This window comes from Sylvia atricapilla, chromosome 29 (genome assembly GCF_009819655.1).
Source record: "Sylvia atricapilla isolate bSylAtr1 chromosome 29, bSylAtr1.pri, whole genome shotgun sequence".
In the NCBI taxonomy this organism is placed as follows: domain Eukaryota; kingdom Metazoa; phylum Chordata; class Aves; order Passeriformes; family Sylviidae; genus Sylvia; species Sylvia atricapilla.
In genome coordinates, this window is record NC_089168.1 from 1,273,199 (window position 1) to 1,291,929 (window position 18,731).

Below are 18,731 nucleotides of genomic sequence, written 5' to 3' on the forward strand. Positions count from 1 at the left end.
CTTTGGGCAGTGCTCTCAGGCACATGATTTTTGGGATTTTCGGCGCGTCTTGTACAGATGATTTGGGTGTGTCTTTTCCAACTCAAACTATTCCATGTTTCTGTAAAATATCGTTCCTCAAGGTGACGTCTCATGTGAGGAACACACGGAGCCACCTTTTGCAAGAGACAGAGGTTTCGTGCCAACCACCACAAGTGTCCACTCCTTTTTTAGTAATGTTCCTCTTTTGCATAGGAATTTGTGAGGCATTTTGACATCATCCAGGCAACTTTGTGCCAGTGCTCAGGGCTGAGGGACAACAAGGGCTCTAAGTAATGGGGTGGGATCAGAGTGGTGGTGTCAGGATGAAAGCAGAGCACTGGAGGGAGTCACTCTGTGGAGAAAGAGCCCCCCAAGGGCACAAGGTGTCCACTGGAAGAGGTTTTTTTGGAAAGGTTAGCAAAAAATCTCCCATGGGGAGCGCATCAGACTTGGAGGTGGGAAATGGGGCTATGCTGTTTCACAGGATAGTCGTCTCGTCTCTTCTATTGTAAAGATGGTTTTAGTCAGAAAACGTGTTCCTTCATGCACAGAGCCAGCTGGGGACTCTGGAGATGCCTTCCAGCAGCTGAGTGAAAGGGGAGAGTGTGGGAGGAGGGAAATTCACCCTCAGAATTTCAATTTCAACTAGTTCCCATTGATATGTCTGGAAATCTGCCGTGTGTCACACCAGTGTCTGCAGTACCACAGGGAGGAGCTGCTCAGTGAACAGGTGCTTGATGTAACAGAGTTGATTTTGCAAACTTCTATTTCAGAGTTTTCTTTAAAGCAAAAGTGAAGTGGAGACGATGCACAAACATTTCATGCTGTTTGCTGGCAGCAGAGCAGAGAACGCTGAGATTTTATCAGCCAACAATCTCTGTGTTGAATTTAAAAGTGAAGAAGGACAAGGAGAGACATTGGTTAGGGAGCAAAGCCTTTCACAGGCCATGCAAAAACAACTTGGCAAGTGAGATCACCAGTAAATAAAAACACTTTCAGCATAGGAGTCCTTTACCTAAATTCTCCCCAAAAACCAGGCATTATGTTGAAGAAAGAGATCATGAATAGCCAATGAGAGAGCTTGGAAAAGATTGTTTTCTAATGCCACCATGGCAGGAGAACCTGGAGACATTGCAGGGCCCGGGGAGGGTGATCCCAGAGCAGAAGTTCTTATCTGTCCACAGCTGCCTCAGCAAAATAAAGGAACAAATTCGAAGCAGGAGAAACAACAATGGTGTGGTGAGCACCTATTCATTAAATTTCCCAGATGGACACTCAGATTAAGGAGATGACAGAAAGCTGAGCTTCTGGAGGCTGTACCTATTACCTTAATGAAAGGTTGAAGTCACTTTTGTGATTCATTTTGTCACCAACAGGCAGAAAACCTCGGTGTGTCACCCCAGCTGTGGCAGCTCAGTGTTTTCACTGTATGATGGTTTCTCCACTGAAATAAGTGGAGATAAAGGCAGGATTTGTCCTGGAGGAGTTGGCAACCACCTCCATTGCAGCTCTAATACTCAGGAACACCTGCTCCAACGTTCCCTAAAGCCCCAGTGCCCTGGAGCAGCCAGATGGAATGTTTGGCTTCACACTCTTTATTTCCCTGGCTCAGCAAAGCCTGCAGGGTTGCAACCTTCATTTCCAGAGATTAACACCCTGAATTTCCACAAAACCACATGTTCCTGGAGATAAAGCAAAGCAACAGTCACAGCACCTCTGGAGTGACGATCCCTCCCCGCACTGAGCAAGGTCATCATAGAACCACGGGATGGTTTAGGCAGGAAGGAACCCTAAAGCTCATCTCATTCTGCCCCTTGCCATGGGCAGGGACACCTTTCACTATCCCAGGTTCCTCCAAGCCTCGTCCAGCTTGGCCTTGGACACTTCCAGGGAAGGGCCAGCCACCACTTCCTTCAAAGGTACAACATCATGCTTTGATTTCATTTTTTGTGATGGGGATTCTTTCACTGCTTGACCTAAATCTCCTATTTTGGGAAACTCTTCCTCTCATGGCCAGAGATGTGTCCATAGTAGCTTTGAAATCCAGCTGGGCCCCTCCCAACATCCACTGGCACCAGGCTTGGGAACCTGGGCTGCAAGAAAACCCGGCACAGAGTGACTGGAAAAGAAAGCCAAGAAACAGCACAGAGAAATGGGAATGGAAAATCCTCCTGTGAATCCTGTCCTGGGCTGAGACCCCAGCGTGGGCAGCAGGTGAGGGGGAGGCTCTGCCACTGTGCCCTGCTCAGGTGAGACTCCACCTGCAGGGCTACTCCAGCCCTGGGGCCCAGCACAGACAGGACATGGAGCTGCTGGAGAGAGTCCAGGGGCGGCCTTGGAGATGATTAAAGGGATGGAGCAGCTGTTGTGAGGAAAGGCTGAAAGAATTGGGATTATTCAGCCTGGAGAAGAGAAGGATCTGGGGTGACCTAATTGTAGTCAGTCAGTGCCTGAAGGAAACACCAAGAAACATATGGAGAGATATTCTAAAGGCCTGGAGTGCCAGGACAAGAGGGAATGACTTCCCACTGGCAGAGGCGAGGGTTAGAGAAGAAATTCCTTCCTGTGAGGGTCCAAGGCCAGGCTGGATGGGGCTTGGAGCAGCCTGGGATAGTGGAAGGTGTCCCTGCCCATGGCAGGGGTGGCATTAGATGATCTTTCAGGTTCCTTCCAACCCAACCCATTCCATGAATCTATTTCCTGCCAACAGGACTCTGGCCATGCTCTGTTGGAGGATCAAAGAAAGCACATTAGGTAAACCTACACTTTTCTGGGCAAACTGTGCTGAGTGGGATCTTAGAAATTCACATTTTCATTTCCAGCTCAGCACCTGGGTAATCCCAAGTGATTCAGGCTCCCTCTTCCCCCTTGGCTTGGCAGGATAGACACACTGGGGACACTCACTGGGGGAACTCCAGGGCAGTTTCTCAGAGCAACAAACACACATCGATGTTTGGCCTTGTTATTCCCTTTGTTCTTGTTATTATGTGGTTGAATTTTCTCCCTTCATATCCCGTGGGGAAATCCACCTGCTGGGCACTGCCTGTGATCCCAAGGAGTGTGAAGCACCGGTGTCTCTTGTTCCCCATGCAGAATGGTTTGCATGTGGAAATCTCAATGATCCAAGGCCAACTTGGTGTTCAAGGCATCCCAATAATTGCACCTCTGGTATTCCAAGCTCCTCCTTGGCTTCACCTGGAGATCATTTCATGTTTTCTTTTCCTCCTAGGCATTTTTGCAATGCTGTCACTGCTCGGCTCAGCCTTCCTGATCCCGTCTGCAGCCTGGCTGCTCCCAAAGCATAGACAGGAGGCTTTACTTTCCCTTTAATTACTGAGCGTGACAACTGTGCCTTCCTCAGCCTCATTTCATTAAGAGCTGACAAACACCCTGGGCTGTCCCCAGAACGTCACTGCCCTTTTGAGCAACTCCTTTCAAGTCACTCCAAGAGTTCATGATAAAGGGGACTAGTCGCTTCTGAGATTGCCATTGGGTTTGGCATAAGTGCCTGTCATCCCGTCGGGTTTAGCACCTTCCCACCCAAATCCTCATCACTGTCACACACGGAGCTCTGCAGGGCAGGCTCTTGGTCCCCACTCTCAATCCAGAGGTCTTGGATGCACAGTTCACTCCTTTGCCCTGAATCCCCATTCTTTGACCCTAGAACTGAACAAGAACCTTAAAATCTGAAAGGTTTTTATCCTTTCCCTTCTTTCTCCTTTTTTCACATAATAACTGCCACTTTAAATTTTGTTGTACAAAACAGCCCATTTCAAGGAAGCTGACAGAGGTCCTGTTTAATTCCTTATCCCAGGTCAACATCTGGGCTCCTCCAGAGCTGGAAGTTCTCTTGTGCAATAATATTCAGTAGCTGGTTCCTCCTTCCTTTATGGTTCAAAGCCTTGAAGCCTGCTCTGGTCTGTGCCCTGGGATTTCTGACAGGGCCTGTATCCCAAAAATTGTCCATTTTTACAGCAATGGAGGCGTCACAAACCTTGTTCCTAAAGGTTGTAGAAAAACTGCTGTTCAGAGTTAATCACCCTCATTTGCATCACTTTTGGAGAAATGCAGAACTAATTATCTAAGGGGAGTGTCCATCCTGCAGCTACAGCCCAGACTGGGGTCATTCACCATAGAAGAAAACACCAAAGCCTCCTTTAATCCTGGAAATGAATAAATTCCCCTAATGAACTGGGCCATGGCCAGTGAGTGCTGGGTGGAGACAGAGGATTCCCCATTTGAACCCCGAAGAATATTGGTGGTATTTTTGTTCCCATAGAGAACCAGCCCATAAACCCAGGTGGGTAACAGCCCAGCTCTGTCACCACAAAACTAGGCTGTGCTGAACACAAGGGTGTTTCAAGGAAAAAAGCAAATCCAACTTGCATTTCCCTATAGACATAAAGGGAGGGATTTCTAGTCTTCAAACACATCTCAGCAACCCCAGTTCCTGTCTCCCTCAGCCCACCCTGCCCCACGGTGCTCTTGTGGCACCATCCAGCTCCCAGAGACAGTGCAGGACCAGTGACACTGGTTCACCCTTGGCTGCTTTGCATGGCTGGTTGGGGCTTGGGTTCCTTTCTTTTCTTCTGAGCAGATTTGTGGAGGGTGTTGTCTGTGGTCAGGAGCTTCCTCAAACCACCTCAGTGACACAGACCTGGAAAAAGTGGAGAGGAGTAATCATAGAATCACAGAATATTCTCATTTGGAAGGCACTCCATAGGACCACCAAGTCCAACTTTTATGGAGATAAATCTGCTCATCTGTCTTCTGGGAAGAGCAAATCTCCTGAGGAAGGTTTCATGGTTGTAGTAAAGAAACCTTGAATCCCTTAAAATTAGGTCAGAATTTACCCAGATGCTTGGTTTGGACACCAAAGAAATAGGTCCAATGTTCCCCATGCTCCAGGGATGAAGACTCCAAGAAAAATTTGGATTCCCACTAAAACCAGCTTAAAAGAGAAGCTGTGTTAAGAAGAGGATAAAAAACCCCAGCATGATCCCACTTTGCTTTATCCAAGGAGGTAGAGAATCCTCCCCACACTCTAAGCCTGGACCACAGACCTAGAATATCTTTGTCCTGCCTTGATCCACCCCTTCACAACTCAGATCTCTAACCAAAGCCTTCCCCCTCCCCCCCCCCCCCATTAGTAATGCTGACCACATCACAGGGAACAACTTGCTTTGGAATAAAGCGTGGATTGTGGAGCCATCTGACTGCAAGGAGTGAGTGTTGGCAGGAGGAATTAATTAGGGACTAATTTCTTACCTATCTTTATCCACAATCTGCTCTGTTGCAGGTTCTTTGGATCTTGTTTGTTCCCACCCTCCTGGGGCTGCAGGGCTGAAAATCCAACCTTGGATTTCCCGTCAGTGCAGCTACAAGTCCCCCATTTGTCTCCACCTTTGTGTGCTGGAACTAGTAATAATGGAATAATGGGTAAGTAATAGAAAGCAATGTCTCAGGATAAGAGACATCTCATTTGGGGTCAGAAAGGGGAAATAAAACCACTGGACTTCCCAGGAGCTGAAAACAGACTGATAATTGAAGAGCTGAAAACAAAGAAGCCTAGATTCTTCCTGATAATCATTCCCTGCGTAAAAGATGCCATAAATCTGCATCCGCTTCACAGAACCCCAGAATCACTGAGGCTGGAAAAGCTTTCCGGGATCATCAAGTCCAACCTGTGACCAATCCCCACCTGGTCACCCACACTAGAGCTAGGAATGCCATGTCCAGTCATTCCTTGGACACCTCCAGGGATGGGAACTCACCTGTCACCTTTTGTCCTCCAGGAACTTCTGAGACATTTAAATCTTTTTGCTAACACTTAAAAATCAAAAGCTGAAATGGCACGAGTTGATTTGGTTTAAAGTGAGATATTCCAAGCCAAATCACTGTGATATGACTGGGGGCTTCCCAGATTTACTTTGTAAGGAATCAACCATGGAGTAAAACAAAAATCCCACTCCTACCTTGTCAGCAAAGGAGGCAGATTTGCTCCCGAGATTTCTATATCTTTCTCACTGTCCCAAGTGATTCATCCCCAGATCTCTGCTCATGCTCTGGCTATTTCATTGGTCACAGAGTGAGAGCTAATGGGATCACCATGACCGGGATTCATCCTCCAACTCCATTGCTGCCAGAACCCCAAATCTCTGCACTCCCCAGATTCTGAGATTGTTAAAGCCAAGCCTAAGGCACAGACATCCTCCCCTCACATCCCTCTTCCCTCCTCCTGATGTGCTCTACCACCACCATCTCCACAGAGGCCAAAGAGGGTTCTTGTTCCAGTAAATCTGATCCATTTTCTGCTGTTGCTGTTGATTCAAAGGTTGGACGAGTTTAGTTTTCCTTTTTCTGCTGCTCCTGAGCTAAAAGGCTTGAAAAACTCATTCAATGCTAAAGTGCAGAGGTTCAGCATCTTTATCTTATTCCAGGTCAGTAGAGAAGGAAGGGACAGAGAGGCCAGGGGAAGAGCCTGTCTAGTGGTAGAGTTAAGAAAATATTCCTTGTTTTGGATTCCTTATCCAGGTTGGATGGAAGAAATGTCTCTTCAGCCTGCCTGGTTTTGTTTGGCTTGTGGTGGTTGGTGTCAGCTTTTGACATAAAAAACTTTTCAGCAGCTCTTACACACGGGGAATAATGAAGAAGTGGAACAGCTTAAATGACAGCCTTGGCTTGGAGAACATTTTCTTGTTCCATTTATTCTGCCAGGATTAATTACCAGCTCAACTATTTACTGGGATGGGTGTTCTTCCTGCTGTGGCTGCGCTTGTGCTGCTGTTCCTGCCTTGTGCTGCAGGGACATGCTGTGGCCAGGACTTCTGAGATGATTTTCTGGGAGATGACTTTGGAAGATGATTTTCTGGGAGATGACTTTCTCTCTGTTCCTGTTAGAGTCCCACCTCTTCCTCCTCTTCCTGCATTCCAGTCTTGGTGCATTCAGTGCAAAGAAGGTGTAGGAGAAGAAGAATCCCATTGAAGGATCTTAAAGCCCATCCCATTCCAGGTTGCTCCAAGCCTTGTTCAACCTGGCCTTGGAACTTCCAGGGATGGGGCAGCCACAGTTTCTCTCAGCAGCCTGTGCCAGGCCCAACCCTCACCTTTCTAGTCCATAAATTAAGCTCAGGTTGGATGGGTTGGTGCCGTAAATCTCTCCTATTTTAAAGATTAATTTATGGCAGAATTGTCCCACCCTGCTCAGAATGGTTGAACTGGAAGATGCTTGTTAGGAAGGGTAGGGAGGTGTCTGATGCAGGAGCAGTCTCCCCTCTCCTGATGCTGCTCTTCTGGCAGCACACGTTTGGGTTTTGGAGGAGGAACCCTCTGAGTAGTCTGTGTGTCCCCTGGATGATGGAAGAGACCTGGACAGTGCACTCAGCCTGGATGAGTGCACTTTGCTTCTTCTCATTCTCTTCTTCGTCTCCTCAGCTATGGTAGGCTTTGGTTTGGTGTCCTGGATTTGGTTGGGATGATGTTAATTTTATTCAATTAATCAACCAAACACAAGTCGTTTAATGGAATAAAATTCCTGGAATGGTATTTCTAATTTTTTTTCCCTTAGAAGAACTTAATGGAGACATTGCTCCAGTATCAAAATGTTTTCTTTGATTATTTTTAATTGACAGAAATTACAGTTCCCCAACTTATAATGAGTGTTTGAACTTGTGGCTATTAAAAAGAAGGAGGGAAATAGTCAAAACAGTCCTTAAGACTGAAAAGGAAATAAAAATAATAAAGTCAAAACAATCCCCAAGATTAAAACACAAAATAAATATTGGGAAGACAGGTAGCAGTCCCTTGCCAGGAGAGGATTTTGAGCTTGTTTTACAGCTTAATGAATGGTCTGAAAAGCATTTGAGATGAGCCTTTTCCCTTTGCTCCTGTGATAAGATTTTTAAGAGCTGTAGCCAGAGAGAGAAAAAGAAATGCAGCCTTCATTTCCTTCTTTGGTTTGCTAATATTATAGCTCAGAAAATTTGGGTGTTGTCTCCAGGAGGAGGAGGAGGAAAGGAGCTGCACTTGTTTTGGGTGAGGCAGGATCATCTCCCTGTCTTCTCTCTATTATTCAGGCCAGTAAAAGTTAATTATTCCTCTGAAATTAGGCAGACACCTCCCACTTCCTCAGTCAGGACTGGGAGGAGTCACCCTTGGTAATGCTCAGAGTATTTCAGGCTCCTGTCTGAGCTCAGCCCAGGGCCCTGCAGGGGCAGCCCAGGCTTGAGTCCTCTCTCACCTGCGGCTGCCTCGGTGTCTGACTTTCATGGTCGGGGGGAAAGCTCTGGAAATCCTGGGGCTTGCCAGGCCCCAGCCCCTCTGAGCTGGGAATGCCATGCAATGCCAATTCCTGTTTTTCCAGGCCATAACAGCAGATAATGTGGGGGAAGAGCCATGGGTCATGTTAACCAGGTGAGGATCAAACCCCTGCTCCAAAGCAGGGCTTCCTCACCCTCCTCTTCCTCAAGAAACCATCTTTTTAGGAAGATACAACAGAAAGTGATCTTGGCACAAAGCCAAGCCGAATCATGCTGGGTGTGGATTGTGAAGGGATAGCCAGGCCTCCTCATGGACACAAGATCCAAATTTGGAGCTGCAGTGTTTCCTGGACACTTGGCCAAGGCTGAGTGACATCCACACGAGGAATCCGTGATGTTCACACTGTTAACAGAAGCTGCCTGATGTGAGGGACTCCTGTTTCCAAATTCCATTTGCAAGTGGTGAATGAAGCAAGCTCAAATGCAGAATTCCCCATTGAGGTGGGCTCCATCCCATCTTCTTGGAGCCAGTTAAAAATGAAACTGCTGAACTGGGATTCCGTGTGGGAGAGAGGGCATAGGTGGAGGACAAGCATCCACCTCACTCCACCACAGTCTGACACACAGCTGGTCAGAACTGGATGAAGCATTTTCCACTCTCAGCATAGAAATGGCATCCCCTGCCCTTCCCCAAAGGTGCTGATCTTCTTCCCTGCCTCACCCTTTAATTGTCCTCTTTTTTCAGGTTGCAATTAGAATTTTGCCCTGTGAGAGTGGGGAGATTACTGAGGCTGTGTGACCTGTAATTCTTCCTGGGCTGGAGACAGGAAGAAATCCCCTGTGATAATAACGTCTGCAAGTCTGGCGGGGGGAGGCAGGGAGGATTCCTGGGAACTTGCAGGCGCCTGGCATGGGACACCCATGTTTGGGTTAATCCCCCTGCCTGGGGCTGCCTCCAGAGCCAGGACAGATCCCATTGGTGCAGACGGCCTCAAGCTCAATGCATTTCATGCTAAATTAGACACCTGTGTTTGACCAGATGAATCCCTTCATGGAAGTGTCATTTTTTCCATGAAATAAAACCCCAGCAACCCTTCTGAGCTCAACATGGGAGACTCCAAAACAGGGGCAAAGTCAATCCCACCCCGTTAAGGCCAAGAGATCTCAGGGCCTTTTAAGTCACACAGTTCAAATAACACTTTGTTGGCCCCAAAGCCACTAAAGCCAAATTTTTGTGTCTGAAACACAACTCTGATCCCACAGCCCGGATCACCAGACCTATGAGCCCAGAAGGGCAGTGGGAATTCATCTTTACTCAACTGCTCTGACATGGAAGGATCAAACAAATACTTTGGAGGTTGCAACAGGCTGGAAAACACCACTATGTGGTGCTCAGGATTATTTTAGAGGTTTCTGGAAATCTTTGACATCAATCGTTAATTGGTCTATAAAGTACCTTACATGATATGCTCTGAGGAGATAAATAAACCAGAGATAAATAAACTTGTGCCCCACCATGTCCCAAACTGCCTGCAGAGAATCCAAAGGTCTCTTTGGTTCTTATTTCTCCCTAGAGTATTTCTTCACCTATTTTGTAGTTTCTTTAAATACCATCTATGGAAAAATTGAGAGACAAAAAATGTCCTTTCAAAGCAGTTTATTGAGGACTCAGTGAGAAGCTGGGAAGTTTGAGCAGTCAATGGGAACAGATCCATTACTGCAGTCAACGTGGACAATTTATGCATCAGTAACTTCCCTTGGCATTTTGGGGGGATGGAAAAGGAAAGGGGATGATCTCTTCTAAAAATCAGCACACCTTGAGCTAGCCACCCCAACATGCAGAAGCAAACGAAAGTACTGCGTGTTCATCCATAAGCAAATTCCACACACATACAAAAAGCTGATGGCTGTGGAGTAACCAGCAGGTGTTTTGAAAATTACTTTGTTTGATTTAAGCATAAATTTGCAGAGCAGGGTTTTCTTGGACCAAAAACAGGATAAAAATAAAAGGAGTCTGCTGTTCGCAGAATCTCCTGGGAAAGTTAAGCAGTTAAATCCTCATTCTCTTTTCTGAAATGCTTTGGGAGGAGCTGGAAGAAAAAAGGGGGATCTTGGAGGGAGGAATTTTGTTAATTAATCTGCTCATTATGGGAAAAGAGAGAGAGGAAAGCAGCGCAACAAACAGACCCTTAAAGCTGTGATAACGTAAAGTAAGAAATCACACTGTGCTGAGCACCTGCAGCAGAAGTTTCTAGAGGGGTCTTTAGGCTTGGGGACTCTGAAAACACAGCTCGGGGGGATACATCTGGGCCTAATAAATGTGGGAATGAGTTTGGTGACAAATGTTGCTACTATGGGGCAGAGGAATCACCCTGCATCCTGTGGCACAGGGCAGGTGTGTCCGAGCGCTGCTGTCCCTATGGGACCACACAGGGGTCTCTGACAACCCCGAAATTCCCCACCACGCCGTTGTTGCACCCCACGACCTCAGGGCTGGAGACAACAACGGGGGGCCCTGCTAGCTGCCGGATGACACAGCCCTGGTTGCCAAAGCTGAGCACTCCTCCAGCCTGGCAGGGCCCCATCCTGGCATTCATCGCCGCGCTCCCAGCGCTGACCACGGTGCGGGCTGGGTACCCCCCGCTGCGGGAGCTGAAGCCCCCGGCTTTGCAGCTGACCCCTCCAGCCTGGCAGAACACCTCTGGGATGCACTGCTTGGCCACAGAGCTGAGGACCCTCTTGGGGTGGATCCCGGCACTCCGGGAGCTGAAGCCGCCGGTTTGGGAGCTGTGTCTCCCGGCCCGTCTGCCCAGGGAGCCATAGCCACACGCGGCCCCGTTGGCCATCATCCCGCAGTCGTCAGGGATGTTGTAGCCACTGCTGACCACAGCTGCAACAGAGCCCACAGGAGTCAGCAGTTAGGGAGGAAAACTGGAAGGCTTTCGCGAGGCAGGTTGCTTCTTGAGTGACGGAACCAACCAAACCTGATTTCCTCCAGATTTGTCCAACATGTCTGAGCCCCTGCTCCTTCCTACTCCTTCCCCATGTCCCAACACATCCCCTCATGGATCCTCCCCCTTCCCGTGCTGCTGGTGCCTCTCAGGTTCAGTACATAGCCCATGATCCCCAGGACATCTCTCTGTTGCCTCCAAGGGTAGAAACTAAAAAAAGGCAAGCAGAAGAGTCCTGAGTTTCACCTCCACTCACTCCAAAAGATGATTTCTTAAAAATTCTAAGATATTGGAGATTTCTGGGGCTAAACTTTCCAGAACTGTAAAAGGGAGGCAGAGGGACCTGGAACTGACAGATAATGCTGTTCCCAAAGGTATCTTTCATAAAACAAGAAATCTTAATGGCTGAAAATGTGCAGTTACTTACACACGCTCACAGGGTTCCCCACACATATCCTGTGGGGAGAAAAGAGAAACTCACGTTACTCACAATTTCCAATTTCACGTTACTCACAAAATCCAGACCACTTAGTCCCTTGTTGTAACATGCCTCACTATCCCTAGGACAGGAACTGCTTTTGCTGGCACCCATGTGGCCTCCATGGCCTCCAGGCACCTCTTCAGGTCCAGTTTATGTGAGCCTGGGGAGATCTTGGAGCTCTACAATTCACCTGGGAGCAGGAACTGCCATGGCCTCAGATACACAGGAGGGAAATGTGTCACTCACCTGCTCTCTTCACCCTCCAGCAGAGTCTTGTAGGTGGCAATCTCGATGTCCAGGGCCAGTTTGATGTTGAGCAGCTCCTGATAGTCCCGCAGCATGCAGGCCAGCTCATCCTTGGCCTTCTGCAGAGCATTCTGCAGCTCAATGTGCTTTTCCCGGGCATCTTTGAGGGCACAATCCCCACGCTGCTCAACGTCACAAATGGAGGTTTGCAGACAGGAGACCTGTCAGGGGAGGACAACAGTGCAGGTGTCTGCAAAGCTTCTTATCCTAGTTGTTGGACACTCTGGGTTTGGATAAATCTGCTCTTCCAATTGCAGACAGGGAAAACGCACCAGCATCCCATCCCTCTCCACTTGTCACATTCCAGCCAGGACCAAGAGCAGATCTCAAGTCTTCTAAAGATCAGTGCATCACCTTGCCCTATGTCTGAGCTGTCTTACTTCTCTGGAAACATCTCCTACCTGCTTCTTGACGCTCTCCAGCTCACACTGCAGCTTCTGGATCATCCGGGTCAGCTCTGAAATCTCACACTTGTTGCTCTGCAGGTCATGGCAGAATTTCCCTCTCTTGTCCTGCAGCTCCTGAAACTGGAACCAAGAAACAGGACAGTCATCACCTTTGGCCTGTGACATTGCCAGGCACAGACCCAGCTAGCCTCTTACTCACCCTGGTCTGGTAGAAAGCATCTACTTCTTCTTTGCTCTTCTGGGCAATCTCCTGGTACCAGCACTCGACGTTCTTGATGATGCTTTCCATGTCCAGGTCTCGGTTGTTGTCCATTTTGACAATGACCGAGGTGTCACAGAGCTGGCGATCAACCTGGGCCCTTTCCTGCAGGTTGGGAAGGGCTTAGTCAGATCTTTCCACCTCTCAGGCTCTGCAGAGAGGGAAGGGCTGGGGCACGCAGTGGTTGAGGGATAGAACAAGTCAAGAAATGTCCCTTGGGATGGCTCAGCACAAAATCCTGCGGCAGTGTGAGTTGCCACCTGTGACTGCTGACCTACTTGCTGACCTGCAGCAATTCTGTCCACATCAAGGGCAAGGAATTGGAGTGACTTAACCCTTGGTATCCTTTCATCTCCTGCTGCCTGAGTGATTTAATGACAAGACTGAGCTGGGAGTTGCTTCAACTCTAATCAGGCAGCTGCAATCCAGAGGAACAAGACGGACGCATCTTTTCTCCAGGGTAGTTAGGACACTGCCAATTTCTACCTGGAGCTGCATGAAGGAAGGGGGAACCACCCTATCTCCAGCATAATCATGCTACTTTATATCAACCTTGTACTTCCAAGCTTTTAATTATTCAGGGATTTGTATGAGACACATCCCAGAGGAGTTTCAAGCAGTAGAAGTTTGGAGCCCCTGAAGGATGAGACAGGACCACTGAAGTCTCAGGATGTACCAGAGGAACTCACCTCCTCAAACACACATTTCAGCAGCTCCAGCTGCCTCCTTAACAGATCCACCTTCACCTCCAGCTCTTCCTTGTTCAAGAAGATGCAGTCTGCATCCTGCAAGAGGAGAGACACACATTCCAGCCCAAACCTGGCTGTGATTGTTGAAGAAACACACAGAGGCAACACCAACAAACAGAAATGTGTCTCAACAAGATTTCAAGAGAAAAAAGGTGTGAGACTGTGAGTCAGGATATTCCAGTGCCTCCTGAAGGAAAATGAAACCATTCCAACAACTTGCAGAAATTAGTTGATTTATCACTTAGGACGCAGCTACAAAACCACAATTGACTAATGAGTATTTAAGCACAATTTTTTAATATTCTTCAAATGATTCCTGCTTTTCTGATGTCCAAGAATAAAGGATGTGGAGAGACAGCCAGAAATAACCTGGTCTTCTGGTGTGACCTGTCCTGCTCTGTCCCCCTCCCACACTTCAGGAATGTTTTTGAGGCAACAAAACTGGTGCTGTAGTGCTGATGATGTAAACTTTGAGGAGACATTATTTTTACTTTTTATTTGCCTCTTTTCCCAACCCTCTTTCTAAGTCTCCCTCCAACTCACTGTAACAATTTTGTGGGCTTTTGTTAATAATTAACTATTTCAGCCAAGTTTTGCCCCAAATAAACCTACTACAGGAATAAGGATTCATGTCATTTGAGCTTCTCACCTTTTTGAGTGCCACAAACTCATTCTCCACAGTTGTGCGCCTGTTGATTTCCTCTTCATACCTGTTGGAAAAGGAGGAGAAAAGGGCTAAGGAAAGAAAAATGCTCAGACACTCAGACATCAACCATCAGGTATAAATGACAATAACCATCAGGTATAAATGACAACTCTCTCTTGATGGGACTGCCACAGGGCACTGCCAGATCACTGTCTAGAGACATTAAACCATCCCAAGATCAGAAGCTTCTTCATGAGCAACAACAACAATTACCAATGCAAAGAGCTTGCCAGTGAAACACAAGAATGTGGCACTCCCAGAGGGGACATGCCACAAATCTGGGAGAAGTTGCCCGAGATGAACCAGACAAACAAAATGCCACCAGCTAGAGGAGCCCAGAAGGTCCTTACTTGCACTTGAATTCCTCCACCAGCTGGCTTGTGGCACATTCTTCACTGCCCAATTTCTGCTTTTCACACAGCAAACAGTCCAGGCGCTTCCGCAGGTCACAGATGTAATTCTCAAAGTACAGTTCCAGGTTTTTCCCCTTTTTTGGCAGCACATATTGCTGCAGGAGGCCCCACTTGGTCTCCAGCACTTTGTTCTGCTGTTCCAGGAATCGGACCTAAAGGCAAAAGATAGCAATTATTCAAGTAAAAAGGTGAAGACAGGGACTCAACACCTGTTTAACTCTCTGCTCTTAACCACAAGTACAGGAGTGGGATTTTCAGGAAGTGAGAGATGATACAGCACCCTGATCTGAAAGTTATCCACCCTTATTAAGAATAAGTTATCCACCCTTATTATGCCATGAGTCTGAATTATTTCAAAATCTGGAATTCAGACATCTAAATTATTCAGAAATCTAAATGTCATGTCTACATTATTTAGAAATCAAAGAGTCCCATGTCTACCTTAGAAATGCAGGAGCCTGGTGTCTAAATCTGCATTTCTTAAGAAGTATTAGGAACAAAACTCCTCCAGATGGTGCCTCTGATGTATTTTAGAATAAAATTGAGTCCCCACATAGTGAAATTGCTTTGTCTCTGTTTTTTCTTCAAAGGGATCCTTGGGTGACAGATCAGATTTGATCCTAACCTTTATGTGTCTGGATCAAGATTAACTACCTTTGCCCTCAGGAAAGTTTTTGGAGCTGTCACTATATTTGAAGTCAGAGAGAGGAGGGAACTATTGGAATTATTTAACACAGGACAGAAAGATGAACCTGTCAGGGCTGTAGCTTCCATCTCAGCTGCAGCAAGAAATCCAGTCTGAACTGAGACTGTCCAAGAAGAGACACCTTCAAGAAAAGCAAGTGCAACCGTGGCCATAATTCAAAGGCCATGGAATGGCAGAACAAGGACAGGGCTGAAATGAGCCCCATTAAAAAGATCTCTTAAAGGACCCTAAAATTAGATCTTAAAATTATTACTAGTTATTAAAATTTAATAGAATTGTCTTAAAATTCTCTGTGGAAGGCTGGACCCCTGTGTGGACCCAGCTCAGTGATTCATGGGTGAGCTTGACTGGGGCTTTGGTCGATGGACTCGAGGCACAAGATGGGTTTGGAAGGGGGTTGGTCAGGTTGGTTTTACTCAAGGAACAGCAATTCTGGAGCAGGTCTGGACTCACCTTGTCGATGAAACAAGCAAACTGCGTGTTGAGGGTCTTGATCTGCTCCTTCTCCTGGCAGCGTATCTCATGTTCCAGTGGGTCCACCCCGACAGAGAGGGGCTTCAGCAGCCGCTCGTCAATGCAGATCCCTTGGATGCCATCGGCCTTGCGCTCGGGGTACCCCCGCACGATGCTGTATCCCCGGGGGCCACACAGGCCAACCCTTCCTCCTCCAACGTTCCCGTAGCCCATGCCTGAGAACCCCATCTCCCCAAGGCAGCCGGTGCTGCAGCCCCCATTGACATAGGAGATCCTTCTGCTCCCGCCCAGGTTGCAAACGCTCCTGCTGCTGTAGGCGCCGCACCGCACAGGTTGGCTGGCAGACGCAGCGTAGCTGCGACCACAGATCTCCGAGGCTGAACTGAAGCCTCTTCGTCCCAGGACAGATCTCACCGTTGGTGCCTGCCTGCTCATCGTGGCTTATTTGAAGGTAGAATAGCCAAGTTATGGGGCTGCTCTGGTGCAGGATAGGAGCAGGGATCCCACTGCAGCGACGCAGGGATGCTGTCCCTTATATATATTTCGGGAAGCTGGCCTTGATAGGATCAGGACATTAATTTAAGTACTTAAGGGTTTGGTTTGCCTGGCAGCAATGAATGCTCCTCAAAATGCAAACCAGCCCTGCAAATAGTAACTACTGAGGAAATAAAAAGGAATCTAAAAGTGCTCTGTTTGCAAGTTGCCTTCGAATACATTACGGTTTGAAGTGCTCCCCTAACTTAGTGCTAATTATAGTTTAGGAACATTTTTGAAGGAACTCTTTGTGATTTGTTTGCAGTGTGTCGTTTGGGGTTTTGTGTCTCATAGGGCTGTGTGTGATGGGATGTTTTGTGGACTTGCACTTTGTGGGGGTAATTTCGCAATTTTGGGTGCGGAAAAGTAACTCAAAGGAAAAATAAAAGAAGAAAGTCAACTGTAGAACAAGAAACACTGTCAAAGTTGTGTCGTAATGGGGCATTTCTCTATCTGAAACACCAGCAAATTCACTGAATTTAAGGTCTGGATTTGTATGCAAGGACTCAAAGTATCTCCGAGCTACATGCACAGAATCACAGAATTCTGAGGATTCTGGGAATGTGCAGAATTCTGGAAATGTGCAGCATTTCAAGATTACCTTCCCTGTGACCTATTTCTGTTTGCTCACAGATGTGTGTTCTGTGACCTCAGTGACAGGGTTTTTTTCTAGAATCATCCTTCAAGTTCTTATTTCTGACAGTTAATTTTTTGGCTTTAACTATTCTGGAGCTTATCCCAAAGGCCAGGTGTCAGAGCCCTTTCAGATTCACCTCCTGGAAGTCTCTATGGGGAACAAAACAGGAACAATAATCTGTTCCAGCTTGGTGAGATCCACCCCATTCACCAAGTGATGGCTGAATTTGGATGACTTTGCCAGACATGTCCTTGAGACTCCACAGGGAGACAGCTCTGAGGCAGGGAGTCCCTGGGGCCACGCTCAGGGGAATGGGGGTAATTTGCTCTCCGCAGGGGCTGGGCTTTCTGCACCAACAGAGGAAGTCTTAATGAGTGGATTAGGTTGGACAGCAGTGAAGGCTCTGATTCACACCGGGGAGATGAATCCCTCTCTCTCCTAATCACCAGCCCAAGGAGGTGAGGCAGGAAACCTCTCCAGGCCTTCTCCAAACTGGCATTTGGAAAGTCAAAACAAAAGGGCTCTTTCAGCTCTTTGTGGATGAAGTGTTTGGGAGAAAAAAAGGACATTATAGTTCAAACAGCTGAACACTCTTGGTCCTCCGTTTTGAAGAGAGCAATGCTTGGATGAATCTCCAAATTATACAATGGGATATTAGCTGGAGACACCAGGTTCTATGTTCCCTCATCCTCATTAACCTCCTCCAAAAACATTTTCCAAGGGTCAGGATCATAAAAATTATGCCATACGTCCTCCAAACATACAACTTTCTAATATCAAGTGCTTGAAAAGAAGATGCACATGAAAACCATGGGATATGACTGCAGCTCCAGGATCCCCAAAACCATTAATTGAACCTGTAATTGCAATTTCTGTGAGTTTGAGGGGCTGGTGGTATAAATTAGTTGTGTAAACGGCTACTTCTGCTGTATCCAAATGGGATAATTCCGGATATTTAGAACATTCAGATTACACCTTTGTTTGTAGTAGTTCAGGCTTACAGTGTAAACTGGGCTGCCGGGACAATTGGAAATATCAGATTAAACAAACATGAGAGTCTTCAAGCTGCAGTTTGGAACTTGCGCAGTCCTTGACATTCTAAACAGATCTATCAGAAGCAAAATGCAGATCTGGTTCCAAAGAAGAGCAGTTGTTCAGAACCCTGTGGAAGAAACCAAGCTCATCAGTCAAACTGAAGATGTTCCCACTCTGCACCCCATTATCCCAATCAGATGTATGGGAGACACTTGGAATGTAGCACAGGCTGCAATTAAACAGCTGTGAAACAGCTGTGCTGCAGCAGCCACAGTTCCCAAACTCACCAGAGCTCACTGGGTTCCTGAGAGGGAAGAGATTTTGGGTAAAGTTGTTCAGCATTGGCCAAAATTTGTGTGTTGGCCTGTTGTTTCTTCTGGATCCCAGTGGGAAGGCAGCTTCATTTAAGATGTTTTAGGTCTTTCCAAGGAATAATAAGTGGTGCATAAGACCTCAAGAATAACCAATTTGTTTTTGTGAATATGGATGTGGGAAAGGGGAGAGCACTCTGAAGAAAAACCTGCAGCTTTTTGACTCAAAAGAAGAAAAGGGAAAAAAAAAAAAAGAAAAAAGAAAAATAAAAAAAAAGGACAGAGTGAGGAAACCAAAAAGGAAAATATTTTGATGAGGGGTTGGATGAGTCATTTTGACGACTTGCAATCGCTTCCTTTGTCAGCATTTCCCTCCCTGAATGTGCTGCTGAAAAGAGACTTCATTAGAGGAACAGTGGCATTCTCTAATTTGTTTGTTGCCTCTGGAGATGAATCCGGATGAGCTCTCAGAAGGTGTTTTAT

General features: G+C 47.0%; 1 protein-coding gene across 1 annotated transcript; it reads right to left on the reverse strand.

Moving 5' to 3' along the window:
• Positions 1–10,696: 10,696 nt before the first annotated feature.
• Positions 10,697–16,166, reverse strand: LOC136372843 (keratin, type II cytoskeletal 7-like). The gene is made up of 9 exons (XM_066337680.1): positions 15,711–16,166; positions 14,489–14,703; positions 14,082–14,142; positions 13,373–13,468; positions 12,624–12,788; positions 12,419–12,544; positions 11,958–12,178; positions 11,658–11,686; positions 10,697–11,169 (listed from the first exon to the last, which is right to left on the reverse strand). Exons 1-9 carry the CDS (start codon positions 16,164–16,166, stop codon positions 10,697–10,699), a joined length of 1,842 nt encoding a protein of 613 aa, XP_066193777.1.
• Between the last annotated feature and the right edge of the window lie 2,565 nt (positions 16,167–18,731).